Source organism: Mustela nivalis, assembly GCF_964662115.1.
Source record: "Mustela nivalis genome assembly, chromosome: 3".
NCBI lineage: Eukaryota > Metazoa > Chordata > Mammalia > Carnivora > Mustelidae > Mustela > Mustela nivalis.
In genome coordinates this window covers 83,672,654-83,687,675 of record NC_139022.1, presented here as the reverse complement: position 1 = coordinate 83,687,675, position 15,022 = coordinate 83,672,654, and the positions used below count along the sequence as shown (strand labels likewise).

At 40.3% G+C, this 15,022-nt stretch overlaps 1 protein-coding gene across 2 annotated transcripts in view; it reads left to right on the top strand.

The window, feature by feature from the left end:
- PTCD2 (pentatricopeptide repeat domain 2) overlaps positions 1 to 14,186 on the top strand; it is a 30,546-nt gene extending 16,360 nt beyond the window's left edge. For both annotated transcript variants that reach the window (XM_082722983.1, XM_082722984.1), the window contains 3 exons: positions 1,716 to 1,790; positions 8,817 to 8,930; positions 13,365 to 14,186. In XM_082722983.1, coding sequence (XP_082579109.1) covers positions 1,716 to 1,790; positions 8,817 to 8,930; positions 13,365 to 13,589 — 414 coding nt within the window. In that variant the 3' untranslated portion in view covers positions 13,590 to 14,186. The remainder of the gene's footprint in view (positions 1 to 1,715; positions 1,791 to 8,816; positions 8,931 to 13,364) is intronic.
- Positions 14,187 to 15,022: the final 836 nt, after the last annotated feature.

Sequence of the window (15,022 nt, the reverse complement as noted above, 5' to 3'; positions counted from 1 at the left end):
GTTTCTTGAACCAACCGCTTACAGAAGATTCATGTCAGAAAGAGACCAGAGCCATGTTGCCATGCTCTAGACTAGTAGGAATTTTTATGTAATGCGTAGGCTTTATTTCTCCCTGGCTAATGGGAATAGGCATGGAGGCAGTTTTCAATGAAAAATCTCATTCTCTGACACTACCGTGGCAACAGATTGTTTCCTGCAAATACAGATCATTTGTTTAAATTTTTGGTTAGCCTCACCTTTGCCACAAGAAGTGTTCAAAGGACTTCTCATTACTAGTCCTAAATTCCATTACCATCACCGTAAATGGAATTCAGGTTTCATACTTCAGGGAATGCCCCTCACCTTTGAGAACCACTTGGTGGGCTCTTGCTAAGACAGGCAGCAGTGGTGTCTGTTCACCACTTTGTCCAGACCTTACCCCTGTGCTCTGTCTCCTATGTTGTTGGCAGTGCGTCCATTTCTTCTGTGGTTTGAATTTTCTGCTTTCTTCTAGTGATGTCATAGTTGGAGTTTGCATTTTCATGGTTGGGAGTTTGCATATCTGCTTCTCCATCTTGTTTTCCTTCTCTCTCTCTTTTTTTAAATCTTCCATTGGGATATGGAGAAATGCCACCTTTATGCCTCCATCTTAAAAACTGGAATGCAGGCAGATTATTAAAACATTCAGTAATCTTCAGCTTTAGAATGCATAGGTCACGGGATGAAAGGCAGAGCCTTGGGAATATAGTTGATGGCATTGTGCTAGCGCTGTATGGTGACAGGTGGCAGCTACCCTTGTGGTGAACATAGCATAATGTATAGAGTTGTTGAATCACTATGATGTACATTTGAAACTATTACAACATTGTGTGTCAATTCTACTTCAATAAAAATTGTGTTTTGGAGGCATTTTTAAGTTCAGCAGGATGCCTGGGTGGCTCACTGGGTTAGGCCTTTGCTTTCGGCTCAGGTCATGGTTGCAGGGTCCTGGGATCAAGCCCCACACTGGGCTCTCTGCTCAGCAGGGAAGCCTGCTTCCTCCCTCTCTCTCTGCCTGCCTCTCTGTCTACTTGTGATCTCTCTGTCTGTGTCAAATAAATAAAATCTTAAAAAAAAAAAATTCAGTAAGATGCAACTGTAAGAAACATTTGATATAAGAAAGTTCATTTTCAATTACCAGAAAAACTTTTTCTTTGTGGACTTGAAAACCCCTAGGGCACTATGAACAGGAATATCCTACTATCATTTATTTTTTAATTTTTAAAGATTTTATTTATTTGATAGAGGAGACCACATGCACAAGCAGGAGAGGGGCAGAGGGAAAGGGAAAAGCAGACTCCCTGCTAAGCAGGGAGCCCAATTTGGGGCTTGATCCAAGGACATTGGAGTCATAACCTGAACCGAAGGCAGATGCTTAATAGACTGAGCCACCCAGGCGCCCAGGAATATCTTGCTATCTTTAAATAGTCTTTATGTGGGACACCTGGGTGGCTCAGTGAGTTAAATTCTGCCTTTAGCTCAGGTCATGATCCTGGGATACTAGGATCAAGTCCTGCATTGGGCTCCCTGCTCAATGGGAGGACCTACTTCTGCCTCTGCCTGAGGCTACCCCGCTTGTGCGTGCTCTTTCTCTTTGTCAAATAAATAAATAAAGTCTTAAAAAAAATAAACAATCTTTATGATAGCAGTGGAATGTTCATATGACTTGGAGTATAACTTGTTTTTCTTTCTTCTAGAATAAGGTGGCGAAAGCAATATCCATTTTTTCCCAAATCATGAAGCAAGAAAACGTACTGTGCACTAATTTAAATGTAAGTGACTTCTTTATTGTTTAAAGTAAAGCTTGGAAGGTGGTAAAATGATATCTAAATTTTTTTATATATGTATGTTGAATTTTGATGTAGCTAAATGCTGCAAGTATAATACATGACTACAGAAGGCTATAGATACAGAGAGGAAGGACTCTATTTTCTCTTGACTAAGACTTGAGAAAAATCTTTGTGCTAATTGCATCCGATTCATTTTACCAAACATAGGGATTTAGTATACCTATGGTGCATAAAATAGTGCTTGGCATGGTAAACACTCGGTATATGGTAGCTATTTTCATTCAATGTTGTCAGCCTGCCACAGCCCATCTGCCCCAGTAAGCAGTGAGTTATCCATACCTTCCTGGAGCAGTGAAAAAGACAGGGAGCCTCTTTGGTCATTAGAGACATCAATGACCACTGGCCTCACTCAGCCACCCCCTACTGAGGCCCTGTTTATGCTGAGTATACTTCTGCTATGGGCATTAAAAAAAAGCCCCTAACTTTCAAGAACTTAGTCTCGAAACGTTAAGGGGCCAAGGTGAGGAAAACATTGTCAAAAGAACAGAATTCTGTTCTATTATAAACTGTCCTAGTGTAAACTAGGATAAGGGCTCACAGCCAGTGCAGTGTTGCAGCATGGGGAGTGAAGGGCTGACCAGTGGGAACAGACTGAGCATATCTCAGGGAGGAATTGCTGAGCAGTCTGGAGGAGGACGGGGCCATGGGATTGGAGGGATGAGGGTGAAAGGGCCTTCTGTGTTGGGAGATGAGTTTTGCTGAGGGTTCCATTTAAAAGATTGTGAACTTTTAATCATAATCACTTCTTACTAGCCTTGAGCTCATCCTTAGCAAATTACTTAAACCCTATGTTCCCCATTTTCCTTTTATCTGAAATAGCAGTAGTAATGAATACATTACTGTCTTTTCCTTGAGAAAATTGAAAGAATAATGCATTTAAAGTAGTTAACATAGTACCGGCATATAATCAGTGTTCAGTGAATGCTTTATTTGTTTGAAATGAAGTGTGTTACATAAAGAAGAATATTTATATGTAACAAATCCTATAACCTAGTGAATAGGAATTCAGCATTACTCCAAGGTTCCATGGTTTTCATTTCTTCCACAGTGATTATCCTCAGATGTCACCCCCAGAACAGTGCCTAGATGACTTTCAAGAGAAAGACTAGTTGAGCCTTTATAGTAAACTTTGGACAATAAGATTGCCAAGATGTCTGAGATAAGACTACCTTATATTTGATCTCACGTTGACTTTTCAAACTCCTTTTATGTGTGGGAAGGATGAGCCTAGGCAACCAGATAGATGGACACAGTGATAGTGGTGATCCTGAAAAAAAGATGATTTTGAAAGGGAAGAGACTAAATACTAGAAAAGTATCCAAAAAGAGATCTTGCAGTTTTTAAAGTACGTGAGCCTCAAGGGGGGATGAATGTCAGAGCTGTCAGGGAAGAGCTCATTTATATAAAACTAGCAGTGGGTCTGATAGGAACTGACAAGTGCCACAAAAAAAAGTAAGAGGACCCCGAAGTGAGTTAGTAAGTCATCAGTGGTGAGGCAGAGGAATCATCAGAAAAAGACAGGGAAGAAATAGCACCAGTGTGTAGAAATCTAAGAGAGCTGACAGCCCTCCCTGTCAGAGCCTACTGCAGACAGCCCCTATCCCAAGACTACATGCCTCTGCAGAAACTGCAGGTCAGAGCAGATGGATCAGCCTGAAAAGCTCACAGGCATGAGCAGATTTGGGAAGTCAAAGTGGTAGAGGTCCAAAGTCCAGAAGCTCACCTCGTTCTAGCCAACAGTATCAGTAAGCCAAACACATTAGAAAGCCTGGCCTCCCAGTAGGTGCCATATGTGCTGTACCTTCTTCTCTGCTTCCTACTAGATTTGGACAGCTCTGGGTATCCAAGTGTATCATTGCTTCTGAGAGAGAGAGAGAGAGAGAGAGAGGCTTGCAAATGAACTCATTTCATGATTGGGACAGAAGTAGAATTGTTAGCATTTCAGGTGGTTCATAGAATCCTGCAGGAAAGACATACCAGGGAATATGGTGAGAGGAGTGTTGTATGGGTCACTGGTAGCTTTTCTTAGAGTTGAAGTGAGCTTGGGGGGATCAATAAGGGTTGGTGGTGAGAAATTGAAGAGCTACAGATCAGCAGAGTTTTAATTTAATTTAGCTACTTAATATTCATTGGTTTGTTTTATATGATACTGTAAAAACAATATTTGGCCATCTCATACATGTGGAAAATGGAGATTCAAAGGGTAATTAATCACCTAAGTTCTTAAAGCTAATTATGAAGCAGAGTCAGAGTTTTAACACAAAAATGTTTGACTACAAAGTCAAGGATTTCCCTACCACTCGAGACCTACAGAGACAAGGGTGTGTCTTTTTCTAATCCAGGACTGGGATTAGCTGCACCTCTGAATGATGAAAAGGACATAGGAGTGGATGTCAAAAAGCCAACTTGCCGATACTACACGCATTCCTTGTCCCTGAGTTTAGATGCTTCAACTCTTGCAATCCTTGGCTATCTGTCACAGTGGTTATGAGAATCTAGTAATATTTGTATAGGAGAAATCCAGAGCACGGTGGGAATATGCTAATGAGCCCGAGCAGCAGGAGTAGCTCCTATTCTCTGAGAGCTAGAAAGGAAATGGAGGCACTTAAATCTGGTGGAATGAGCATGTTCTGGGCAAGCGCTATATAAGGAACCTTGAACTGATCTTGAATATGATTCATCCCCTCCATGAATTGGGTCACAGAAGTATATGTTGTTCAGAAACTTAATTAAAGACCATTTTATTGTTTAAAAATGCTCACTCAGGAACTTTTTCCAAATGTCCAGTCTAAGTTGGTCATATTTCATGTAAATCTGTTTTGGCTTCCTTAGGGATATTGAAAAAGAGGTGGGTGCCATTCTAAGGCTTAATAATCTTTCAGATTCAGATCTCTGTTATTAGAGCAGGTTTTAAAAAACTGATTTAATGGGCCCTTGCTTCTCTAAGGCTGAGTCATCTACTTGGAATCCTTAAGGGCACTTTGTTAATTATTAAGAAACAGAAACCTGACAAATAGGCTGAGTAGAAAGTCTGTCAGTAGTAGCAGAAATAAATGAAGTTTTTTTTCTGATCTACTTTAAAAATTAATGTATTATACTAAAATTTTTTCCTGCTGCTATTTGGAATTTGAACTCACCTCATTTTTTTCCCCCCTCAACTTAATTTTCTTTTCATCAAAATTGCTTCTGCTGCCAATATGACCCAGAGGGCCTGATTTTCCATTTTCCCAGCTAATACTTGCTGCACACTGAATTGATTTAGCAGATGATCTCATTGAGGCACATGCATTTTGGCTCTGCTGTCTGAATTTAAACCCATCAATCTCAAAAGAACTATAGTCCTCTCTTTAGCAGTGTTGATCAATATCAAAGGATTAATTTTCACTTCTAAATATGTTTAAAAGTAGCCAAGACAACAGGGGGTAGCTTTCCACTGGTGCTATTTGAATTCTAATCATGTCTCTAGAAATAAGGCATGTCTCCAAATGGACACCCATTTTGGAATTGAATTACCTGGCAGGGGAATAGGCAGTTGGTTAGTTTTGCTGCTTTTGTCATTATTTGTCAACATGGATAGATGTTTTAATGCCCCTTTCTCCAGTCACTAAGGTCACCCTAAAGTGAGAGCCCATGCTAGGAAGTCTCCTAGGCTTCATGGGGTAGGCAAGGAGACAGAACTCATTTCTCATAAATCCCTTTGTGGCAGCATCTCGCCTGGAAGTTAAGAATTGCATTTTAGTTGAGAGCAGTGTAGACTTGAGAAAAATAAGAGTCTATACAAATGAACAGCTTTGTTTTTCTTCCATGTAGAAAACCAGAGATGGTCAGTTTGGGTCTGGTGTGACATTTTAGGGTAACATCAGAAACCCAGCCTCTTTCTGTATTTTCACAGCATCGTCCTGAGCATATGATTTCCATCCATTACACCTATTCCAGCAAGAAGTGGGAAGAATGGATGTCTCCATGAATGGATGGATGTCTCTTTGCATTCATGTCTCCATGTCATCCGTGGAGACAATGGTTGTCTCACCCAGCCACTTGTACTTACATGTTATTGGCAAGAACGTAATCCTGTTGACCATACCTAGTAGCAAAGAAACCTGAGAAATAGAGTCTTTGAGTTTGGTACATGGCAGCATCAGCTGAAGTTAGGGAGTTCTGTTAATCAAAAAAAGCGGGGAGGGGGATGGATATTATTTAGAAAACTAGCAATCCCTACTCCACTATGGTATTCTACTTCAAATATAGCAGACTTGAAAAGGAAAAGATGAAATGCAAATTACTGCTTGGTCAGGGCCTCTCTTCCCTTTTTTGGTCAAAGACATCCAATGATTTGTGAACATTTCTTAGGGTTTCAGAAAATCAGAGGGGCAGGAAGTGTCCTTCTGTAGTTGTTTGAATAGTTTCTCCTAACTAAATTCCCCCTATTCCTTGCTAATTTTCTCAGCCTTTTGTTTGGAATTTGTAAGATTAAAGCAGATCTAGTTTACCTTAACCATAACCTAAGGTTTCAGTTGAGACAGGCTCTCCTAGCTTTACATTTTTTCTTGGCTTTTTATCAGTAACTGCCTCATCTCTATTGCTCTTCATCAGTATATTTCGAGGAATTGAACTTGACTTTTGAAATCCCTTCTGAGTCAGAGATAGTAGCTGGAGGCAGGGAGAAAAATTGGGAAAACTTAAGAAGAGATGTTGAAATCTTCCAGGAGCACATCATTAATAGTTTCTAGTGTGGAGCTCTAGGAGACTTGTCTGTGTAAATTGCTGGGGGACCTCAGCTCTTCTCATTCATTATTGTTGAGGGTCTACTAGGTGCCAGGCACTAGAGACATAAGATGTAACAAGGTCGACTTCTCCTTGCCCTCAATAGGATAGCTGCCAACCCAGTCAGCTGGTTTTTATTAACAAGAGTTTGAAGTACTATTAGTAAGAGATTTTATCCTACTTTTAAGCTAACAAGTTAATCTTCCGTAGTTTGTGATACAGTAGAGTTCACAAGTCACGGAGAGGTGAAGTGAAGTTTATTAATTAGAGCAGTGGTAGTAGCTACAACATTTGCATTTTGCATTAGTTTCTTAAATCCAATTCCCATAGGGTGACATGAGGTCTGTATTCCTTTTATACGTACAGGAGGTTATAGTTTAAGAGAGGAGTCTTGAATTTGGAGAACTCGGATCTCTCAAAATGGGCAATAAGCATGCCTGCCCTTTTGTCTGCCGTGTATGTCTTTCCAAGGTGTTGGTTATATGCATATCCTTGAAAAAATAGCCTGGAACAAAGGCAGTATTGGAAAAATAGTCTGGAACAAAAGCTTCTGCTTGAATGTGAGAAATCTGTGGAGTGCTGCCTCCTAATGAAAGGTGTGCTTATGATTTTGCCTTTGCTTTAGAACACTGGACTTACATTGGGTTCTTTGGATTTAGTCTACTTGGAATCTTTTCATTCTGTTCTTTGGGACCAAAGATAGTCAAACTTAAATTGTTTTAAAATGGGCTATAGAAAGAACTTAACTGGTTTGCTATAAAAAAGAAGGAATAGCTCTTCCAAAACACTACTTTTCCAAAGCATCAAGAGCCTTTAAAATGGTTACATCCTTTGACTTTGTAGTTTCACTTCTAGGAAAATCAAGTCTTAGAAGTTAACAAGATTTTTTTAAATATATGCACATTTATCAATATATCGAAGAGTGGTATTGCTTAATGAATCATTGTATGTATATGATGGATTGCTATGCATTCATTATTAAAAATGAGGTATTCTATAATTTGCTAATGAGAAATAATAATTATATAACAATTGACAGGAAGCAGCATCAGATCAGAGGAAAATTATAATTTCATGTCCAAATAAATAAAACATGAAATTATAATTTCATCTCCAAATATATTAAACAGCAGATAACATTAGTTGGGGAATTCTGGCTTATTCTTGTTTTCTTTAACCCTTTCTGTATTTTTCAAATTGTACTAGCGAATGTTGGTAATGAAAAGGGGAAATGTGGGTTGTTGTATTTTTTTTAAGATTTTATTAACTTATTTTAGAGAGAGAGAGAATATTAGAGAGAGAAAGCACGAGGGGGTGAGGGTCAGAGGGAGAAACAGACCCCCTTTTAAGCAGGGAGCCTGGTGTGGGACTCTATCCTGAGACTCCAGGATCATGACCTGAGCCGAAGGCAGACACTTAACCATCTGGGCCACCCAGGTGCCTGGGAAATTTTTCTTTTCTTAATCGTGTCTATCTGATGGAAGGTAGTTAGTGGTATCATTTTAAAAGCCAAGTACGGTACCCAGTTTTGAAAGTTTCTTAATGGCTGCAGTGTAAATAGGAGTACCTCATTAAGCCTTGAACCAGCTTCTACTTTATACCTCCAGCAACTGATTTGCCTGCAACTTCCTAATGTAAATAAGTAAACAAAGGTAAAGGTTTCTTTTGCCCCAGAGTCAGTCTTACAAGATTGTGTGATTGTCTTCTCTAAATCTAGAAGGACTAGGGAGGAAGAAACTGTTAATAATGTTTGAGTACCTCTTGTGTGCTGGCATTTTATTTGATGTTCACAGTAACTCAAATGTGAGATGTAAACCTATTTTCCTCATTTTACAAATACAGAAGTTGTAAGAGATTAAATATATAGCCATTCATGTAGCATATTAAATATATGACCATTCATGCCAGGATTCCAGCCCAAATGTGCCAGACTCCACAATCCCTATTTTCTGCAATACTACCTTTAAGCAAGTTTTGAAGTTGAGATGTTTTGATTAGCTATTGGAAAATAAGTTTTGGCTGGTAGACATATATTCGAAGTATTTTTCAACTTGTGCAGGGGAATGAATTAGGAAATAGCATGAAAGCAGGTAGATGCCTCTAAATGTAAGCTGGTATAACAGAGTACTTATCTCATTGTTGAGCCCTGGCTCAGTCTTGATTTTTTTTGTTTTTTGTATTCAGATTTTGATTCATATCCAGGCAAATATGTTGAAAACCCTCATAGAGATACTAAAGGATGCAGCAGAAGGAAGTTTATCAAAATTTGTGAGAAGACAAGAGTTCTCAGAAGAAGTGGTGAGTATGTGATTGCTGCAGAAATCATTTAAAGGTGAAAGGGCTCTCATTAAAATGTGCACTTACTGTCTTCATTCTCCAGGCTGCCACCTTAAAGAGTGTCAGATATGGCAATACCTGTCTTCTTCCTATTATAAGACTTCTGAGTTTGGGTGCAACGATATTTTTCTTGCAACAGAAAATACCCTCTGAAATTCTAGGAAAACCTTTGTCCTTTTACTTTTTTCTCACCATCTTGCTTCCCACCCCAACTTCCCACACAGACTGTTTTCCTGGATACTGCTCCCCTTTTCGCTTTACTTTCTCCTCAAGCCTCCAGTGCCTTCTCCCCACTCCCCTACCCCTGCTTCCTATTTCCTGGAGGAAATGGAAGCAATCCACAGAGAATGCTGCTGCAGGGACAACCTCTTCCCGTCCTGCCGAGCCTGTGGTGACCATCCACACCTCTCTAGAGCAGTCTCCCCCATTGAGCCCTGGAGCCCATCCCTCTTACCGACTGCAGGGCATCAGTTCAAAAGATGTCTTACTCTCTTTTGAGCATCATTAATATCCCCTTCCCTGTGGATCTTTCTTATCAGCGAACAATCAGCTACAGTATTTCTCATCCTAAAAAAAAAAAGGTCTTGGGGACCTGGGCTGCTCAGTCAGTTAAATGTCTGCCTTTGGCTCAGATCTTTGGGCTCCTCACTCCTCAGGGAGCCTGCTTCTCCCTTGGCCTCTGCTGTTTGTGCTCTCTCACTCGCTCTCTCTCAAATAAAAAAGTCATTAACAAAAAAGTCTTCCCTATTTAAACAAAAGACAAGACATGCTGTGTGTTGAGATAGGAAGACTCAACCCCATCAAATCAGTTCTTCCCAAGTGATTGTGATTATGTAACCTCCTAATAAAAGTGCCATTAGGTTTTTTTCTCTAGTTAACGTTTACTAGAAAGAACAAACTAACAAGATTCTAGTACCAGAAGAGGTACTAGACCTGCCAGATATAAAAACATATTAAAGTTTGTATAATTAGAACTGTGGTTTTAGGTACTAAATAGGCCAGCTAATGGAACTGTATAAATGTTTCTGCAAAACTGTAAAACAAAATTAAATAAAAATGGTAAGCAATTTCCAAAAATTGAAAGCAAAGGGAAATGAATGAACCCATGTCTCACACTGATGGCAAGCACACAAAGAGGACAGGATGCCTGGGTGGCTCAGTGGGTTAAGCATCTCCCTTCAGCTCAGGTCATGATCCCAGGGTCCTAGGATCAAGCACCACATTGGGGCTCCTGATCAAGAAGCCCACTTCTCCCTCTTCCTCTGCCTGCTGCTCCCCCTGCTTGTGCGTTCGTTCACTCTCCTCTCTGATAAATAAAATCTTTAAAAAAAGGGAGGGGGATAACAAAGAAGAGTTACTGTAAGTCATTTGAAATTTATTAATTTGTACATATATAGCTAAAGGGAAAAAACTGTAAAGAAATCATAAATTACTGGCAGCGATCAGTTTGTTAGTAATGATACTTGTGTTGTCATTTTGACTTATGAAGGGGCCTATTGCTAGCTTCTTCCTCCCTCCCTTGGCTTTTGATAGTACAGGTCCCTGCTCGAGTCTGAGATAGCAGGGTTGGTGGTAGAGTGCAGCTGGCTCCTTTCTCCCCCTCTGCCACACTGTTGCCCTCCCAGCCCCTTTGCGTTTCCACACTTCCACCCAAACTCTTCTTCCTGCTGGCAAAGGTTGCTTGTCAGGAAACTGTCAGGGTTCAGTTAATTTAAAGCTCATTTCTATTATAATTCTTAGCTTTCTGGAGGTGGTGGTCCACCCAAGCCCTTTTGGAGTATGTTGTAAAAAGGTAGGGGAACTGGAAATATATACAGGTTTTAGGGGCACCTGGGTGGCTCAGTGGGTTAAAGCCTCTGCCTTCGGCTCAGGTCATGATCCCAGGGTCCTGGGATCGAGCCCCACATCGGGCTCTCTGCTCAGCAGGGAGCCTCCCCCCCCCCCCCCGCCTAACTCTCTGCCTACTTGTGATCTCTCAGTCAAATAAATAAATAAAATCTTTTAAAAAAAAAAACAGGTTTTAAAGTGCACAATTGTGTACATCCATTACTGACACACTTTAGTTTTCTCAATAGCACTGATGTGAATCACTCTACTTAGACCTGGTCCATCCATATGTTGTCCCAATTACATGACTTAAGCATCCAAACTCCATATTGAAAAATACGGGTTTTTATCTGATATTTTTTCCCCCAAAGTCTGTAAGACTGATCTACTTCAAAATCTCCACCTCTCATCGCGTGTGTTTGCTGGCTGTTGTGGGGCGGTGCAGGGAACTGCTATCGAGAAATAAGGGACTGCTCTGACTCCAGCAGCCTTTGAGCCAGCTCAGAGTATGCCTGTCAGACAGTAGGTGCAGAGGGTCCTCTGTAACACTTGTGTCATACAGATGCGCTGTGGGGTGTTGATAACCAGCAGTTGTTAAAGACGTCTCATGTGTGGAGATCAGGTGCTGGTATACCACCAGCGGAATTTGGAGAGTTATTGATATTCTTAATTACTATGACTAAAACCACTCCAAACATGAGCTGTTGCTTCATTGATTTCTTTTTTGAAACTAAACTAACAATGAAGTACAATCTCTTTTCTGCTTAAACCATAGAATGGTTCTAATGACACCATTTGATATTTGTGAGAGAGAACTGATGTGGTCTATGCATTTAGAGCAAAGTTATCTCTAGCTTGGTATATTTACTTGGCTGCTTTGGGAAACCATATGCTTCACTTCAAGTCATTTTACCTACGACATGAGGTAGGGAATAAAGAAGCTATTCTTTTTAAGAACATAATAAAGTGCTATAAAACTTCTTACCTAAAGGTTCAGTGGGGAGCCCTTGTTTGAAAGAAAGGTATGCCAGCAGCAAATAAGGTTATGATATATTTAGAAGATGACCAGAGGATTTCTTAGGGACCTGGAATACAAGTAACTTTCATCAGAAAATGTTTACTTGGGAGCGCCTAGGTGACTCACTCGCTAAGCGTCTGCCTTCGGCTCAGGTCATGATCCCAGGTCCTGAGATTGAGCCTCACAGTGGACTCCCTGCTCACTGGGAAGCCTGCTTCTCCCTCTCCCACTCCTCCTGCTTATGTTTCCCTTCTCGCTGTCTCACTCTCTCTGTCAAATAAATAAATCTTTAAAAAAAAAAGAGTGGGGGGAAGGAAAGAAAGAAATGTTAGGCTTTATCATTCCTTTTTAAAGGGAAGTTTTTTGTTTTTTGTTTTTTAGATTTATTTATTTTTTAGAGGGAAAGAGTGTGTGTGTGTGTGTGCACAAGTTGGGGGAGGGACAGAAAGAGAGAGAGAGAGAGCTGACTCACCCTGAGTAGGGAGCCTTATGTAGGGCTCCATCTCACTTCCCAGAGATCATGACCTGAGCCAAAATCAAGAGTAGGATGCTTTACCATGGGTTGTATCATTAATAAGGATTGAACTAAGTAAATGTTGATTTTGTTTACAAAGTAGCTCTGCATTATAATTTAGACCTCACCTATTTTTATAGAATTAAATAGCATTTATACACTTGTGACTCTGATATTTATACTTTTGGTCTAAATATTTATACTTTTTATACTTTTGGTCTCCTCCTTGCATTATATTGGTATATATCTAACAGTCCCTTGACTTGCCTATTTAGACCTTTCACAGGCATCTCACCCATGTCCAAAACAGAACTCTTGATTTGTTCCCCCTCCAAATCTGGTCCTCCCATCTTCCCCATCTTTGTTAATGACCTCACCCATCACCAATTTGTTAAAGCCAAATTGGGAAGATATCTTTGATTCTTCCCTTTTCCTGACATCTTCAACAATAAATCCTTTCAGTTGAACCTCCCAAATATACTTGTTATACATCTATTTCTCCATCTTATGTATACATTTTCCGGTTTAGACTGTCATCCTTTCTCATCTGGACTATGATACTAGCCTCCCAATTAGCCTTCACCCTCCATGTCACTACACAGCCATTTAAACCTAAGTCAGATCATATCCCAATTTGGACCTTCTGGTGGCTTCTGGAATGAATTCCAGAAAAGTTAGACCATGTGCTATAAATCTTCACATAATTTGGCCCCACCTCCCTCTCTGATTGTCAAATTGGGCAAACTTTGTTTCCACTGCTATTTGACTCTTTATCCTATTATGTTTCATTGTATATTATGTACCATTTGAACACCCTTTTTATGAGATATTAGGAATGATTTTCAGGTACTAATTCTGAATTTTGTGTATAGCTTGTGAAATCCATTCATACTTCTGTGTGCCCTGGTACGCTGGTTTTCATCATATAGGTATACACCGTACATTTTTATGCATTTGTATCTCTGCTTCTTGGAGGATAAGAAGAACAAAGAAGAAATCTTGCAGACATATAATGATCTGCTTTTCTTTATCCCAGCTGGCCAAAGCGAGGGAAAAAATGAAGGATGTGCCTGCCCTTCTAGCCAGATTTGATGAGATCTATGGGAAACTGCATGTAAATGGCCAGGTCACCACTTACACGTTGGATACTCTGCTCTGCCACACCCCTGGGGACAGGAAATCCCACATGATGCTGTTAAACAAGAGGACAGTCAGCCATCGGACCTTCCAGCCGCTCAATCAGTCCCTGTGGGCAGAATAACACTTGGTTTAAACCTCCCATGGGTCTGAGCTAGAAGGGGCCTGCTTTTAGTGAGTCAATGGCTTCCTAAGAAATCAGGCATTGTACACCAGTGGATGGCATATTAACAAACACTTGGTCTTCTTAAACTTCCGAGTGCATTGAGGACTGACTGGTATGCTGACTGAAGAAGTTAATGTTGTGTTGCTGTGAAGATCTAAATACAATCAAGCGGAAAGTTCTGTTCCTTCAGGAAGGATACTTCCCCTGTGTAAACCTCTGAGGATCTGTGAAGGAACATGGCTGTAGTCTGCAGTCCAGCTCTGGTACCAAAGTAGAACCCAGTAAGCCTCAGTGGGAAGGAATTCACCTTAGGTGGTCAGCTTCAGTGAATTTTCAGGGGAGTAATTACTTGCAGATTATTCCCTTAATGAGTTCAGGACGTCTAAAACCTATCGTGCCACACTGGGCAATAACCCAGGATTTTCTCATGGCTTCTGTCATCCTTTATCTGTGACCTAAAATAAGATACTTATATGGACTTGAAATTTCCACTTAAGGTTCAGTAGTGTCAAATTTTCTCAAAAACAAGAGAAATAAAATGTTCTTGAGAAAACATCTTGAGGTCGTTTTGTTTTCTCTGCAGCACAAACTAACCGAGAACTGGTAGGTAAACAAAATTTAGATGGTTACCACTGTGGTTATGGACAGGCCATGTGCTTTTCAAAATAAGTGCCAATAAATACCCCATAATGCTATCTGTATTGTTTTGTTTTTTATGTGGATCATAAATGTTTGGTTCTACAATTGTCGTGTTAATGATCTTCTCTTTTCTCTTGGGATACTTTATTTTGTTTGTGAAAAGAAATGTGCCTTGACAGCAGGTTAATGCTTCCTCATCTTGGTCTGTCAAATGATGGTTTGAAACACAGCACTGTGCTGTGTTTTGTGAGTTGTGCCTTTTGTTTCTAAAGGCCCACCTGATGTCCAACCCTCCCATCTGTCGTCTTAGTGTTCTGTACACTCTTTCTTCAGTGTTGTTTCAAAAACTAAGATTTACTTTTAACTTGATTGTTTTTCGGAGTCAAGAATTGTTCACAGAATCAGCAATTTTAGAGTAGGAGGAATGGTCTGAATCTCCTCATTGAATTCCATCATCTTTCAGGTGAAGGAAATGACTGGTGCAAATTGGTAGAACTAGTTAGAGGTGAAGCTGAGATGAAAATCCAGCTTCCTAGTCCAGTACCCTTCCCAAGAGAGCATGTTCTGTCTCTTTAAAGAGAGAATACTAGGAAAGGGCTCCCATTTATTGGGTGGCTTAGTGTGTGGCCACCGACTCCCTTCACTCTCCTCATTTGTTGAATGGGGTAATCAGAACCACCTCATAGGCCTGCTGGAGAATGGAATGAGATAATAAATGTAAAGCAAGCAGAACCATGGGTTATACAGAGTAA